Here is a 12,688-nt window from a genome sequence, read left to right on the forward strand (position 1 = left end):
GGCGGTGTATGTGCTAGGTGGGAGGCTCACTCTTCTCAAGAGGAGAATGGCAGATTTGAGCCAGAATGCCCACTATTCTTCCCAAACTTATCAGTCACTCACTTCACCTCCCTGGGGAAGAAGTGATTAAAGGAGCAGAGAGTAGGCAGAGTTACGCTGCGTTCCCGTCCCTGGATGGAAAACATGAGGAGAGGGAAAAATAAGATTCCCAATTAACCTTTTTGAAAGTACTTAATATATATTATCTGAAGCTCAATTTAAATGAATTCTTTCAAGAATGTGGTACAGTGAAATATATGCAGGCTAGTCTTTTGTGATTTCATGCACATCTGTTTCTTAAATATGTAAATAGTTTTTAAAAATATGTCAATAGATTTTTTCCTATAATGTAGTGGCAGAGTGTAAGAGCTGTGGATTCTGTGTTTAATGACAAGTGTGTTGACAATCCTGATATTCTGTCACACAGTTTTAGGTTCCATTTGTATGATAGTGGTGTTTTTATACCATCATATACGGTTTTGGTTTTGTGTGTTCAGCCCTTGCAAAAGTATAGTGCTTACATTTTAACCTTAAACTCTTAAATTGCTATGGGATTTACTGGGAGTAATGCTTTTTATAATGAGGGCTTTATGTTTAACCCAATATTCTATTGTCTAATTAAAAAGAGAGTTTTCTTTTTATCTTATATGTCTACGGTGAAAATTATACTGTTAAATTACTTTTTCAATAGCATGTTCTTATTACTAACAGTTTCTTAACATGGCGAGAATGAACATGAAATAGATCACTGGAGTAGAGGGAGTTAACCCCTCAAAATATTCTTTTACTCTCTAAGAGGCAGTGAACTTTTAATTTAATTGATGTCGATGGTAAGTAAGAAACTGGGACCACTGAGAATCTCTCTGTCTGAGAATCAGTGTTTACAGGCAACTTTGTCACTTTATCTCTTCTACCTTATCAGTAGGTTTTGGCTTAATTTTTTAAGTAAACTTTTTATTTTGAAATAATTTCAAACGACTGGACTGTTGCAAAAATAATACAAAATCCATATAGAGAACTCCAGCATACCCACAGCCAGATACCTAGATCCACCAGCTTTTAATATTTTGACCCATTTGCCATATCTTTCTTTCTGCCCATCTGTCTATGCATCCGTCCATCCATCCATCCATCCATCCACATACCTGCCACCCACCCACCCACCGGTCCATTCACCTAATTATGAACGTTTGAGAGTAAACTGTGTACATCATGCTCCTTGAACACTTCAAACTTTCATGTTCTTTTCCTAAGAACAAGGATATTCACTTATGTAACCACCTTAAGTACAGTTGTCAAGTTCAGGAAATTTAACATTGATATAAAGCTTACTCTATAGTCCAATTTTTTCACATGTCCAAATGATGACCTTTTCGGCATTTTCCCTCCTTTTGGCTTAGTTTTGGTAGTATCATTTACTGATGCCTGTGAGCTACTTTTATCATTTATAATTTATAACAGAATAAGCACAAAAACCTTGTGCATTTAAGAGAACTTCTTGGCAAATCTTACTGGATGATATAGTAAAGATATTTTTGAAAACTGTGGGAAATGTTTTTTGTTAACACTCTGAAATGTGTTGTCTAAATGGGTGATATAACACAGTTTAAAATAAGCACATTTAAATGCTGTTGCACTATTGAAGCCTGCCTCAAGCGAACCATCCTACATATCATAAAACTGGTGCCTGGAATGGCATTTAGATGCTGAATACAGAATAAAGTACAGGCAGAACAAAGTACACAGATTTACGGTTCTCCTATTTTAAGACTTCAGAGAATACAAGTTGTCCCCTAATATGCTCTATTAAACATTTCAGTGATAAACAACTGGCTTTTATTAACCTAAATTAAAAACAGTTTGATTAAAAATCTTCTCTCATGTGGCTGTGAGAACTTACAGAGAGCTTTTTTCCCCTTTCAGTAATGAGGAATACTACACATTTTTCCTTATTCTTAAAGCATTATAAAAGTAAAATATGATAAATAGGTTTTAAACCCATATATGCCTATTTTAGCTAAACATTTCTTTTGCATTTCTGTTCATAAGGTTGCCTTGGTTTTGGAGTAAGTGTATGATTGGTGTTAATTGATTCATGAGATGATGATTGTGTTTTTGAGTGGATACTGATGAAAGCATCTACAAGAATATCTGCTTTTATGCTATTGATATAGTATTTCCAGGTTTTAACACTGAAAACTTCATCCTTTGAATATTCACCATCAGGTTCAGTGAAAGGCTGTGGTGCCTGAAAACTTTTAAAAGGATCAGTTATGTAAAGCCACAGTACTTTATCTTGAAGGGTTCCTTAGTAAGTTAGTCCTTCTTAGCAACATTGAATTAGTTCTATTTGTCCCTAGTGAACTTGATAAACAACTTGGTATGTGCAGAATAGAACAACTTAATGGTATCTGTATGGCTCATTTGTTTATTTTCTCAATCAACCCATAGAAGTTGAGCTCCCAAGAAATGCCCAAGCAATATTGTAGGTGCTGGAGTGGCAGCAGGGAGCATAGACCTGGCTGCATGGACCTCACATTATAATGGGGATGCAATAAACAAATAAGTAAAATAGATGAATTGTCAGTATAGTTAAGTACGTTGGAGAAAAAACAAGTGATAGAGTGACAAAGAATGCCAGCATGGGAGGGGACTTGTGATTTTGAAAAGCCTGGTTAGAGAAGGCCTGGCTGAGATGATGCTATTTAATCCAAGTCCTGAAATAGGCGACGAGGTGAGTCGTGCAGAAATCCTGGAGGCGTGGTAGGAGAGTGGGGGTGGGGGTGGAGTGGGCTCTTCCTAGGCTAAAGGAAGAGTGAGGGGGAGGGCCATGGGGTGGTGGCATGCCAGGCATGTTCCCGTGGGACCTGAGAACCACAGGAGAGAGTAAGTCACAGAGACGAAGAAGTGGGGTGTGTGGAAGCAGAACCTCTAGAACTTTGAGTCCAGTGAGTAAGTTGGGAAGCCACTGGAGAGTGTCAGACAAAGGAAAGTAGGGCGGAAGTGGGGGAAGCAGGCAAGAAATGGTGATGGCTGGGGCAGTTAGCAGTGAAGATGGTGACTTTCACATTCAGATTGTGAATATATTTTGAAGGTAGAGTTGTCAGTAATTGTTAACTGATTAGATGGAGTGTGTGAGAAAAAGAGAGGAATTGAGGATGTCACTGAGGTTTTTGGCCTGACCATCCGGAAGGGTGGAACTTCATTTGCCGGGAAGGTGCGGACTGAGGGCGGAGCTAGGGGCACTTTGCTAGGTTTCTTATTCACTCACCACACTTTTTCTTTTCATATTTGCTTTTAACGGTACAGTGGAGCCATTGACTTGAACTTTTTTTCAGCTCTCTTAAATGTGGCAAACAAAATGCACTGAGTAAAAATTTTAACTTATTTGGGATAGCTTTTAGGGAAATGAAATGTACTTTTAAAAATGATTCAGTGAATACATCTGTAAGAAGAAACAGCTATCACACCACAGATTTTTCTAGTAATAAGTCTGTGGTTCAAGAGATCTGAAAGGTCCTGAAGATACAGCACTTTCATTGAGTTGAAAGGCAGGGTACTGATATTCTTTTTCAGTAAAGTGTAATGGGTGTCAAATGCAGATTTGATGTTTTCATGGAGCTGAGCAAGGTCTTGTATATTAGTCGGTCCCTGAATGTGTCTCCCCCTGCATATCTTGATTAATTTCCTTCACTGTCCATTTTAATCCCTTCTACATTAAAGTGAATTTAATCTGTTTTTCTAACTCACCTCATGTTAAACAGAGAAACACATAAAAAACTTCCATTGCATGGACCTAATTTTTTTTAACCAATAATTAGAGAATTAAAGAAAAACATGTTTTTTTTTTAAAAAATCCTTATGATATATTCACCATACTTTTCATATCATTGTATATGTTATTTGAAGGTACTTAATATGCTAAACATTTAGTTAAAAATTGTGTTTTTTAGTGCCCACCAAATCTTCATAAGCAAGATGGATATTCGTGCAATCAAAATCAGGTATGCTGGACTAAAAGGTTATTTTAAAAGGATTAGTTTGAGAGTTTTATTTTTCTTATTGATAAGTGTGACTTTCAAGGGAAATTGCTACTCAAACAACAGTAAATTTTTACAGTGTATTCCAATTCAGAATTGCTTCATGACATGCCAAATACTAAAAAAAAATTATGTTTTAACTCACGGCAAATTTTCTAGAGGAAACTACAGAAAAGAAGAAAAATGTGATGGTTGAAAAATTAGGAATTTAATTTATTGAACTGTGATCATTTTTCAGTAGTTTAGCCTGTCAGTCTATTATGGGAGAATATGACTGAACATGTTATTTTTCTGACCCCGTGTTGTATCCTAATCAGTTACCTATCAGAGAAGTAAACATCATGTTGCCATCACTTGAGGAAATGTACCACTTTTTGTTTTCCATTAAGTTTAAAGTCTTTGAATTGGGGCTTTATAGAGCTATACTGTGAGGTTATTGTCCTGAGTTTTAAATTTTGACTGTCCGTTAAGAAAAAATTTTGTCATGATAACATATACACAATTCAAAGTTTCCCATTTTAACCACTTTCAATTGTGCCATTCAGAGATACTAATGATAGTCACAAAGTTTTGTTACCATCCCAACCTTCATTATGGAAACTTTTTCATCACCCCAAACAGAAATTCTGTACCTGTTAAGGAACTCTGCCATTGCCCTTCTCCCCTCCCTCAGTAATCTATAATCTTCTTTCTGTCTCTATGAATGTGCATATTCTCGGTATTTCATATAAGTGAAGTCATATGAAATTTGTTCTTTTATATCTGGCTAAATTCATTCAGCATGATATCTTTGATTCTCAGCCGTGCTTCTCTTAAGATGTTTGTGATTCTATGGAAATATTAGGTCATGGAATATAAAAAAAATTAAGACAACCTCAAGGAGACCTTGTAGTAAAAATTTTGTATTTTTGTGGGCACGTGACTGGCTCCTTGTGTCTCATCCCATGTGTGTTCCTGTCCCCAGGGTCGCTGCTACAATGGGGAGTGCAAGACCCGGGACAACCAGTGCCAGTACGTCTGGGGAGCAAGTAGGTTGCATTCTCCTGTCTGATGGTCATACGTGCATTTTTCTCTTAATAATGTTCTCTTGCCAGTTTTGCAGAAAAAGATGTACAGCTTGGAGGGATGCTTAAAAAAAAAATCTAGGAAAAGGGTGAGAATAAAAAGAAGTCTGACTTCCAGGCATGAAAATACAGAATATGACTACTCAGTTCAGAGGCTTATCATCACAGGAAAGAACCAAACAGTGTCATTCACTGATTGTAGCTGTCAGAGAAGAGACGTCACATCCCCTTGCAAGGTCTGGGTTGAGTGCAGTGGTCATGTTTGTTATCTGGACACTCATGTGATTTATTTTATCTTTAGGATTCAACATTCCTCCCCCCCCCAAAAAAAATTAGCTTTTTTTTTTCCCCTCCAGGTATTTTCAGGTACATGGTCAGGATTTTCAGAACATTTCCTCCATGCTAATACAGATATTCTTGGCCTGTCTTTTTAAGTGCCTCTCCAGTGAACTGCAGGGCCAGAATGCAAGAGGGGAGTTTTCAGTTGCTCTTGCTGGCTGAAGCGGGGTCACCCCAAAGGGGGTATAAAGAACAGATCTCCTGGCACTAGTGATTTCAAATATGTAAATGAAAGTTTACATTTGAAGCTTCAGTTTTGACAAAGGAAAGATAAATAGAAAAATATTAGTCTTTTTAAAGTTTAAATATCAAATCACACGTGCCAACATAAAATATGAATGGGCTAAGACTTTATAATATTTCCTAATGTAAATATAAAGCAGAAGTAAGAATATCTCTTAGCTTTCTGTATGTCACTGTGCTAATTCCCGCTATAGGTGGTCATTTCTACATCCTAATGCCAAACCAAAACTGGGAAAGAGTTTTTGGTTCTCGGGTTAAAAAGCGTGGTGCTTTGGAACTGGCTCACAGGAGCCAATTGTTAAATGTCCGGGAATTTTGCTCGCCAGTTAGCATCACCCCATAGCTTGAGATCAGCCGTGGAGTATGTACACCATGCAAGTTGGTAAGGGCTACAAATCAGGAGTTTGTTTTTCTGGAGAGCCAGTTTTTAAACATTTACTAGGATGCTGCTGGTTATGAGTAACAAAGCGAACTAAATAACTTTTCTGTTCTTCCCATCTCTAAAAGAAGCTGCGGGGTCTGACAAGTTCTGTTATGAAAAGCTGAATACGGAAGGCACAGAAAAGGGAAACTGTGGGAAGGATGGAGACCGATGGATCCAATGCAGCAAACAGTGAGTGGGCAGCTTTGGGGCATAATGACTAGACCTGAAAGCTCTGCCAGATTCAAATGTGAAATGGACCCAAAATAAATGTTATTATATGAACATTCAGTGATTTACATTTTTAAAGTATGTATTTTAAAAACACATTTGTGTATCTAGAGGCCAAATGGCCATAGGCTAAACTGTTATATACCATTTCTGTAAAGTGCTGAAAATTTCTCAAATGCCATATTTCACTTGATGCCTATTTTAAAGCAATAGTTTGCCAGAACATTGCAAATTGAAATTTAGATTTTAATTTTCGGCTAGAACATATCGCCTGTGAATGTGCTGGTATACACAGAGTTTAACATGCAAAATGTTTAGACTCTATATAAAATATTCCAGGATAATTTCAAATATTTACATTTTTTTCAAATAAAATGAAACATGTTTCAAATCTAATATTTATAAAATATTATATTTTTGATAATGAGATATTATCAAAGCGAAATATTTTGGTTTTGATCATTTCACGAGTGTAACGCCATACAATTTAAGTAAGTACCTAATAGCTATGTCAGAAATTTTTTTTTTTTTCTTTTAAAAAGCAACTAGTGGGCGGGCCGCGGTGGCTCAGCGGGCAAAGTGCTTGCCTGCTATGCCGGAGGACCTCGGTTCGATTCCCGGCCCCAGCCCATGTAACAAACAAACAAAATACAATAAAACAAGAAAATGTTTAAAAGATGTTTCCCTTTCTTCCTCCCTTCCTTCCTTCCATCCTTCCTTCCTTCTCTCTGTCTTTCCTTCCCTTCCTCCCTCTAAAAAAAAAAAAAAAAAAAAAAGCAACTAGTTAGTATATTTTGGAGGTATCTTCAGAGCCCTTCCCTTCTTGATATTTCCCCATGTCTAGATGAGGAAAGTTATAATTGCGATTTAGTAGTTTGTTAAGATTAATTTGATGACTTGAATCTATGAAACCATTAAGTTTGAAATTATAGACCAGAGCTTCCTTTTTTCATCCCGTGGTAATAGGCATCTTCTCCCAATTTTAAATCAAAGCAAGGGTTTAAGGGAAATTTTATTTTACCTAGTTAGTGGTCTCTATGTTGTACTTTATGAAACTTTACAATTCCATGTGGTCTTTGATGGTGGATGAGGCCTTAGAAGGAAACAAATCTTTGCTCGTAATTTCTCTCAAATCAAACCAAAGTAACACAGTTGAATTTCCCATCTTGTGAGTGGGTTACAGATGTTCTGAGATGTTGATCCCTCAGTCCTTGCTGTGCTGGGGAGTAGAGGAAGCAGGGCCTGAGGGAAATCAAAATCCATGAGGTTGGACGTCTCTGGATTTGATTAGCTTCACCCATTAATCCAGCATCCCAGATAAATCTGATCCTTTTTCCATTTCTCTATGGCTTCAAAAGTCTGGAAGACGTTGGATTAGTTCATTGAAAGAGAGAGCTTTTGGACATCTGGGAGCAGAATGCTGAACCACTAAAGAGTTAAAGGAAATTATTGTGTGTTTTTTGAAACTTATAAAGTTATGAACTATAGTATATAAGCAGAAAAGTGAATAGCACACAAATACACAATTTACCAAATAATTATGGCATGAGTGTCTGTGTTACTCCAGCCAGGACAACAAATTGAGCATTACAGCATCCCAGAACTGTTTCCTTCTGCATTCCCCATCCCAGCCTTCCCTGCTTCCCTCCCCACCATCCATGGAGGTAGTAGCTTCTTTCTGATTTTTATCGGCAATCACTATCTTGCTTTTCTTTAAAGTTTTGCTGCCTAAATTTTCATCCCTAAACAATATATTTTACCTAAAGTTTTGGTAATGTTATATACGAGGAATAAATACTTCATGTATTATTTTACATTTTACTTCTTAAGTTGAGCATTTTTTGAGTCCTGTATGGTATTTTTAGCTGTCTTTGTTCATTTTCATTGTCCATTTGTTTCATTTTAATTCCTATTCATTTGATTTCTTTCTCCATTTTATGTTAATGGACATTTCAAGTATTTCCATGTTTTTTGGCTCTTATGAACCAAGCTGCTGTGAACTTTCTTGTACATGTTGCCCCGTATACATCTGTACATGTTCCTTTAGGGCTGGTACCTGGAAGAAAAATTGCTAGGCCATAGAAAATGTATATTTTCAGTATTGCCAGATGACACCAAACTGTTTTTCAAAACGGTTGTACCAATGTATCCTGCCATCAGTAATATATATATGAGAATTTTGTTGTACCACATTTTCACCAATGTTTGATGTTGTCAGACTTTTTACTTTTATCTATGCTGATGGGGTAAACTACCATATTATTATGGTTTTAATTTACATTTCCCATATTACAAAGGGTTTTGGCAAATTTTCATATATTTATTAATATGAATTTCATTTTGTGTGTGTGTGTGTGTGTAATGTGCCATTTCAATCCTTTGTCCACTTTTTAGGGATTCATTGTTTACTTACACATAGACTAGAGATAGTTGTCCTCATGGTCATTTTCTCACCAAAGACCCACATGCTTTCTACCCTTCAGAATGTTGAGTTTTTATCTGTTTGCTTGTGAACTCACATGATTGCAAGGCAATGCAAAATCTCCACATTCACATGTAGGAAGCTGGGATAGGAGCAAAAGGACTTCTCCTTGTCAGGCTCTAACCCTTCACCCAGAAAGCAGAATTCTCCCCAGTATCTCCCAAGTCAGCTTTGTCTTACATCTTTACAGCCACAGTTGGGTCCTAAGGCCACCTCTAGCTCCAAGTGGGTGCAGAGAATGGGAGAAACCATAACTTGCTCAGACACCAGCCATAATCCATCACTCAAGCTGGGACACTTGGCTGGCCCAAACAAAACTGTGATTTTTTTAGCATGGAAAAGGAGGTGTAATGGCTAACTAATAATATCTGTAATAAATTTATTTTTCAGAAGGAAAGAGAATATTTTAAATATTGAAAATAGTTTTATTTTTTGAGCTTAATTTCTCCTGTCTTTTTTTTTTTTTCTTGTAAACATGCTCAGTGATGTGTTCTGTGGATTTTTACTCTGTACCAATCTGACTCGAGCTCCACGTATTGGCCAACTTCAGGGTGAGATCATCCCAACTTCCTTTTACCATCAAGGCCGGGTGATTGACTGCAGGTAACATGTCAAATGACGGAAAACCTAACAGTCATGGCCATGGCAAATTTAGAAGCATCAAAGGAAATTTTTCTAGTTTTTCCAAGTTGAATTAGATTTTACCATTAGCCTTTTATATTGAGAGTCATTTAAAATACAAAGTTTTATATTGATTTGAAAGTTATCAAACATTTCCTCACTGACCATACAGGGTACTAATAGTGAACCACTCTTTGTTTCATAATCTTCAGAGTAGAATTATGATATTCGTTTTGTCACATGCTTAAAGTTTTGAGCATTGCTGTAGGCCACTATTCAAATACTGTGGGAGTGTGTGTTTTAAGTATATGTGACTTTTTCATGACCAAAAAAAAAAAAGTTTAAAACCTGTACTTTATGTAGCATATGCCTGGTTTAAATTTGACTTAGTAAATATTCAGGCATATATAGAAAATATTTATTAAAATATTATTCATACTTATAGGCAAATATTTGATACCCACCTGTCTGTGAGTACAAAGCACAAAAAGTTATGAGGCTCATTTTTTAAGGCAGGGAATCATATTTTATCTCAAATAAGAATTGTTCCCTTCAAAGTAGTCAGATAGTTCTAAGATGCTCTCGTTCTAATAGTACTCTTACTACCCCAGACACTTTTGGATTCTCCTACAGAAGTGGTTTCCACATTTGCAACCTATTCTTTTTGGTTAAGTAGCAACCTTTGAGTAGCAAAGCTTTATCTAATATGAGTGAATGTAAGATTTAAAGTTTCCAAAAGTAATTTTGAGCCAAGTTTAGTAAATTGATTGGGTAAACAAATTGGTAATCCTGTCTTGATCAAATGATAGCTGTTTTTCTGTCTTCTAAATGATTCTGAAGGCAATTCTAACAGTCTTAGACAATAAACTCCTTCCTAGAATATACTTGTATCCTTCAAACTTAGTCTGAAACATGTAAACTTCCTTTGAATGTGTAAGTTTGGCATGTCTTTGGACACAACAGCCTTGTTAAATTATGTTTTTATATTCTAAATTAGTATATTTGTAAAGTATGTTACAAGACTACTCTATTATTATAACAGCGGTTATCATTCAAATTTAATTGTCCCTAACTTTGAAAGTTTAGATGTAAAAATCAATAGAGAGGTACAGTTTTATGCTATTTTAAATAGTTAGCAAGCCACATTCATTTTGACCTTTTATTTCTAGGTGAGGTGCTAATGGTTGTATGAAAATCTTTTTCCTTTTAGCGGTGCTCATGTAGTTTTAGATGATGATACTGACATGGGCTATGTAGAAGATGGAACACCATGTGGCCCATCTATGATGTGTTTGGATCGGAAGTGCCTACAGATTCAGGCCCTAAATATGAGCAGCTGCCCACTCGATTCCAAGGGCAAAGTCTGTTCCGGCCATGGGGTAAGTTGGCATCAGGGTTCCAGCGCGAACCTTCATTATCTGGTATCATGAAAATTCTCAATGGTTCGATTTCCAGTCCAGCCATTCCTCGGTGGTTTCTGCCAGTATCTGTACACTCACTGGCTATGACAATTCCCTAGCACCCTCATCTGCTAAGGATGACACCCACATGTGTTAATATGGCTGTATTTCTGTTGTTTCCTTTATCATTGACTATTTATGTTTGTCACCTTCTCTAGACAAGACTTGGCATCTAAAGAGTTTGAAGAAAATTGCTATGGTTTGTAAATAAACAATAGTCCCCATATGACTACTTTGCACCATTCAAAATCACTTTAAAACCCTCTCAGTCATTCACTTTCAGCTACTAATCATGCATACTGAGTATCTTTGTGTACAAGATCACACCAGGCTATAAGCTGGACCATTGATGTGATTCACATGCATAAAGTTGTAAAATTTTGCTTGGACCATTGCCCGCCAGAAAAGTTCCTCTTCCTACTCAGACTGGCACATAACTTTAATACTCATAAGAACCTGTTTGGGGCAGGCCACGGTGGCTTAGCAGGTAGAGTTCTTGCCTGCCATGCTGGAGACCCGGGTTCTACTCCCGGTGCCTGCCCATGTTAAAAAAAAAAAGAACCTGTTTGGGCAAGCAGCCCTTACCAGTAAACCTAAGCTTAATATCCCAAATCAGATTTTAAGGATTATTTGAATTGAACTTAGTAAAAGGAATGTATCTCAAAATTGATGTAGAATTCTGAAATGGGAAAAAGGAGATGTGACAAAACTGAGAGGGATACCATAAAAAGCAAGATGCTGGAATGAAGGTAAAGTCTATCCAAGATTTGACAGTTTATATAGGGTAGAACAAGGTGGAAAGGGTTAAGAAGCTTGCACCCGACCACTACCTGGAGTTTCGAGTCTGGCTGAATCTTCGACTCATAGGGCAGGTAGTATAGCTTAGTGACTGAGAGTGTGGATTTTGAGCTAGATAATATCCTGCATTTGAATCCTGGCTCTGCTGTTTGTTATCCTGGTGACTTTAGGCAAGTTATTTAACCTCTCAGCCATCAGAGCACTGGTGTATGAGGAGCACGCCAGCATAACCTGGCACATTGTAAATGCTCAGTTGCTGTAAAAATAAAATCCTGGGCAGACCTTTCAGTTATTAAGCATTATAAAACTCCATCTATAAAAGAAATCCTTCATTTTTTCCTACTGTTCCTTCCCACTTTTTTTGTCTTGTTAAAAAAAGCCAAATCCAGTCTTGTTGATTATAATCATGGTTCTATACCATTTCAGATCAAAGAGCTCCTTATACCAATAAGCTTACATTTGATTTTATCATCTTTAATAATCTATCTCTACATATATTTCACAGAGAGATAAGGATTTAAACACTACTGTTTTTAGTTTTGCAGATTTTTAAAAAAATTTCATCTAAATTACAGGTCCTTTCCAGCATGCTACTTGGTGAGACTGCGGAGAGAGATTGAGAGGAGACAAAGGTCACTCTGAGCCTTTCGGGCAGGCTGACCGAGGGGAGAGATGCCACAGGGAGGTGGGAGGGGGGCTTTTTGGCAGGAAAAGCAGTGAGCTTGGTGTTGGACACGTGAGGTAATGCAGTGCACTGGTGATTTATGCCTACGGGTCCTTGAATCTCAGGCAGTGCCTAGTGGGCACACAGTACTATTTGTTTTATTGAATTAAGTGTATGTTATTAAAGTATGTTCCTAATGTCAACAACTTCTGAAAAAAACTGCATTGTCAGACGCTTGTACTTAATATGAAAAATTAAAATTTAATTTTAAAATTTCTTCCTTTTA

At 36.9% G+C, this 12,688-nt stretch overlaps 1 protein-coding gene across 5 annotated transcripts in view; it reads left to right on the forward strand.

The window, feature by feature from the left end:
• The window catches only part of ADAM23 (ADAM metallopeptidase domain 23), a 145,703-nt gene that overhangs the window by 112,049 nt on the left and 20,966 nt on the right, over window positions 1-12,688 (forward strand). For 4 of the 5 annotated variants that reach the window (XM_077154849.1, XM_077154850.1, XM_077154851.1 and 1 more), the window contains 5 exons: window positions 3,993-4,043; window positions 5,044-5,107; window positions 6,233-6,338; window positions 9,343-9,462; window positions 10,691-10,859. In XM_077154849.1, the coding sequence (XP_077010964.1) occupies window positions 3,993-4,043; window positions 5,044-5,107; window positions 6,233-6,338; window positions 9,343-9,462; window positions 10,691-10,859 (510 nt within the window). The remainder of the gene's footprint in view (window positions 1-3,992; window positions 4,044-5,043; window positions 5,108-6,232; window positions 6,339-9,342; window positions 9,463-10,690; window positions 10,860-12,688) is intronic. The other variant, XM_077154852.1, reaches the window with a different exon arrangement.

The sequence above is a fragment of the Tamandua tetradactyla genome, chromosome 3 (assembly GCF_023851605.1).
Source record: "Tamandua tetradactyla isolate mTamTet1 chromosome 3, mTamTet1.pri, whole genome shotgun sequence".
Lineage (NCBI taxonomy): Eukaryota > Metazoa > Chordata > Mammalia > Pilosa > Myrmecophagidae > Tamandua > Tamandua tetradactyla.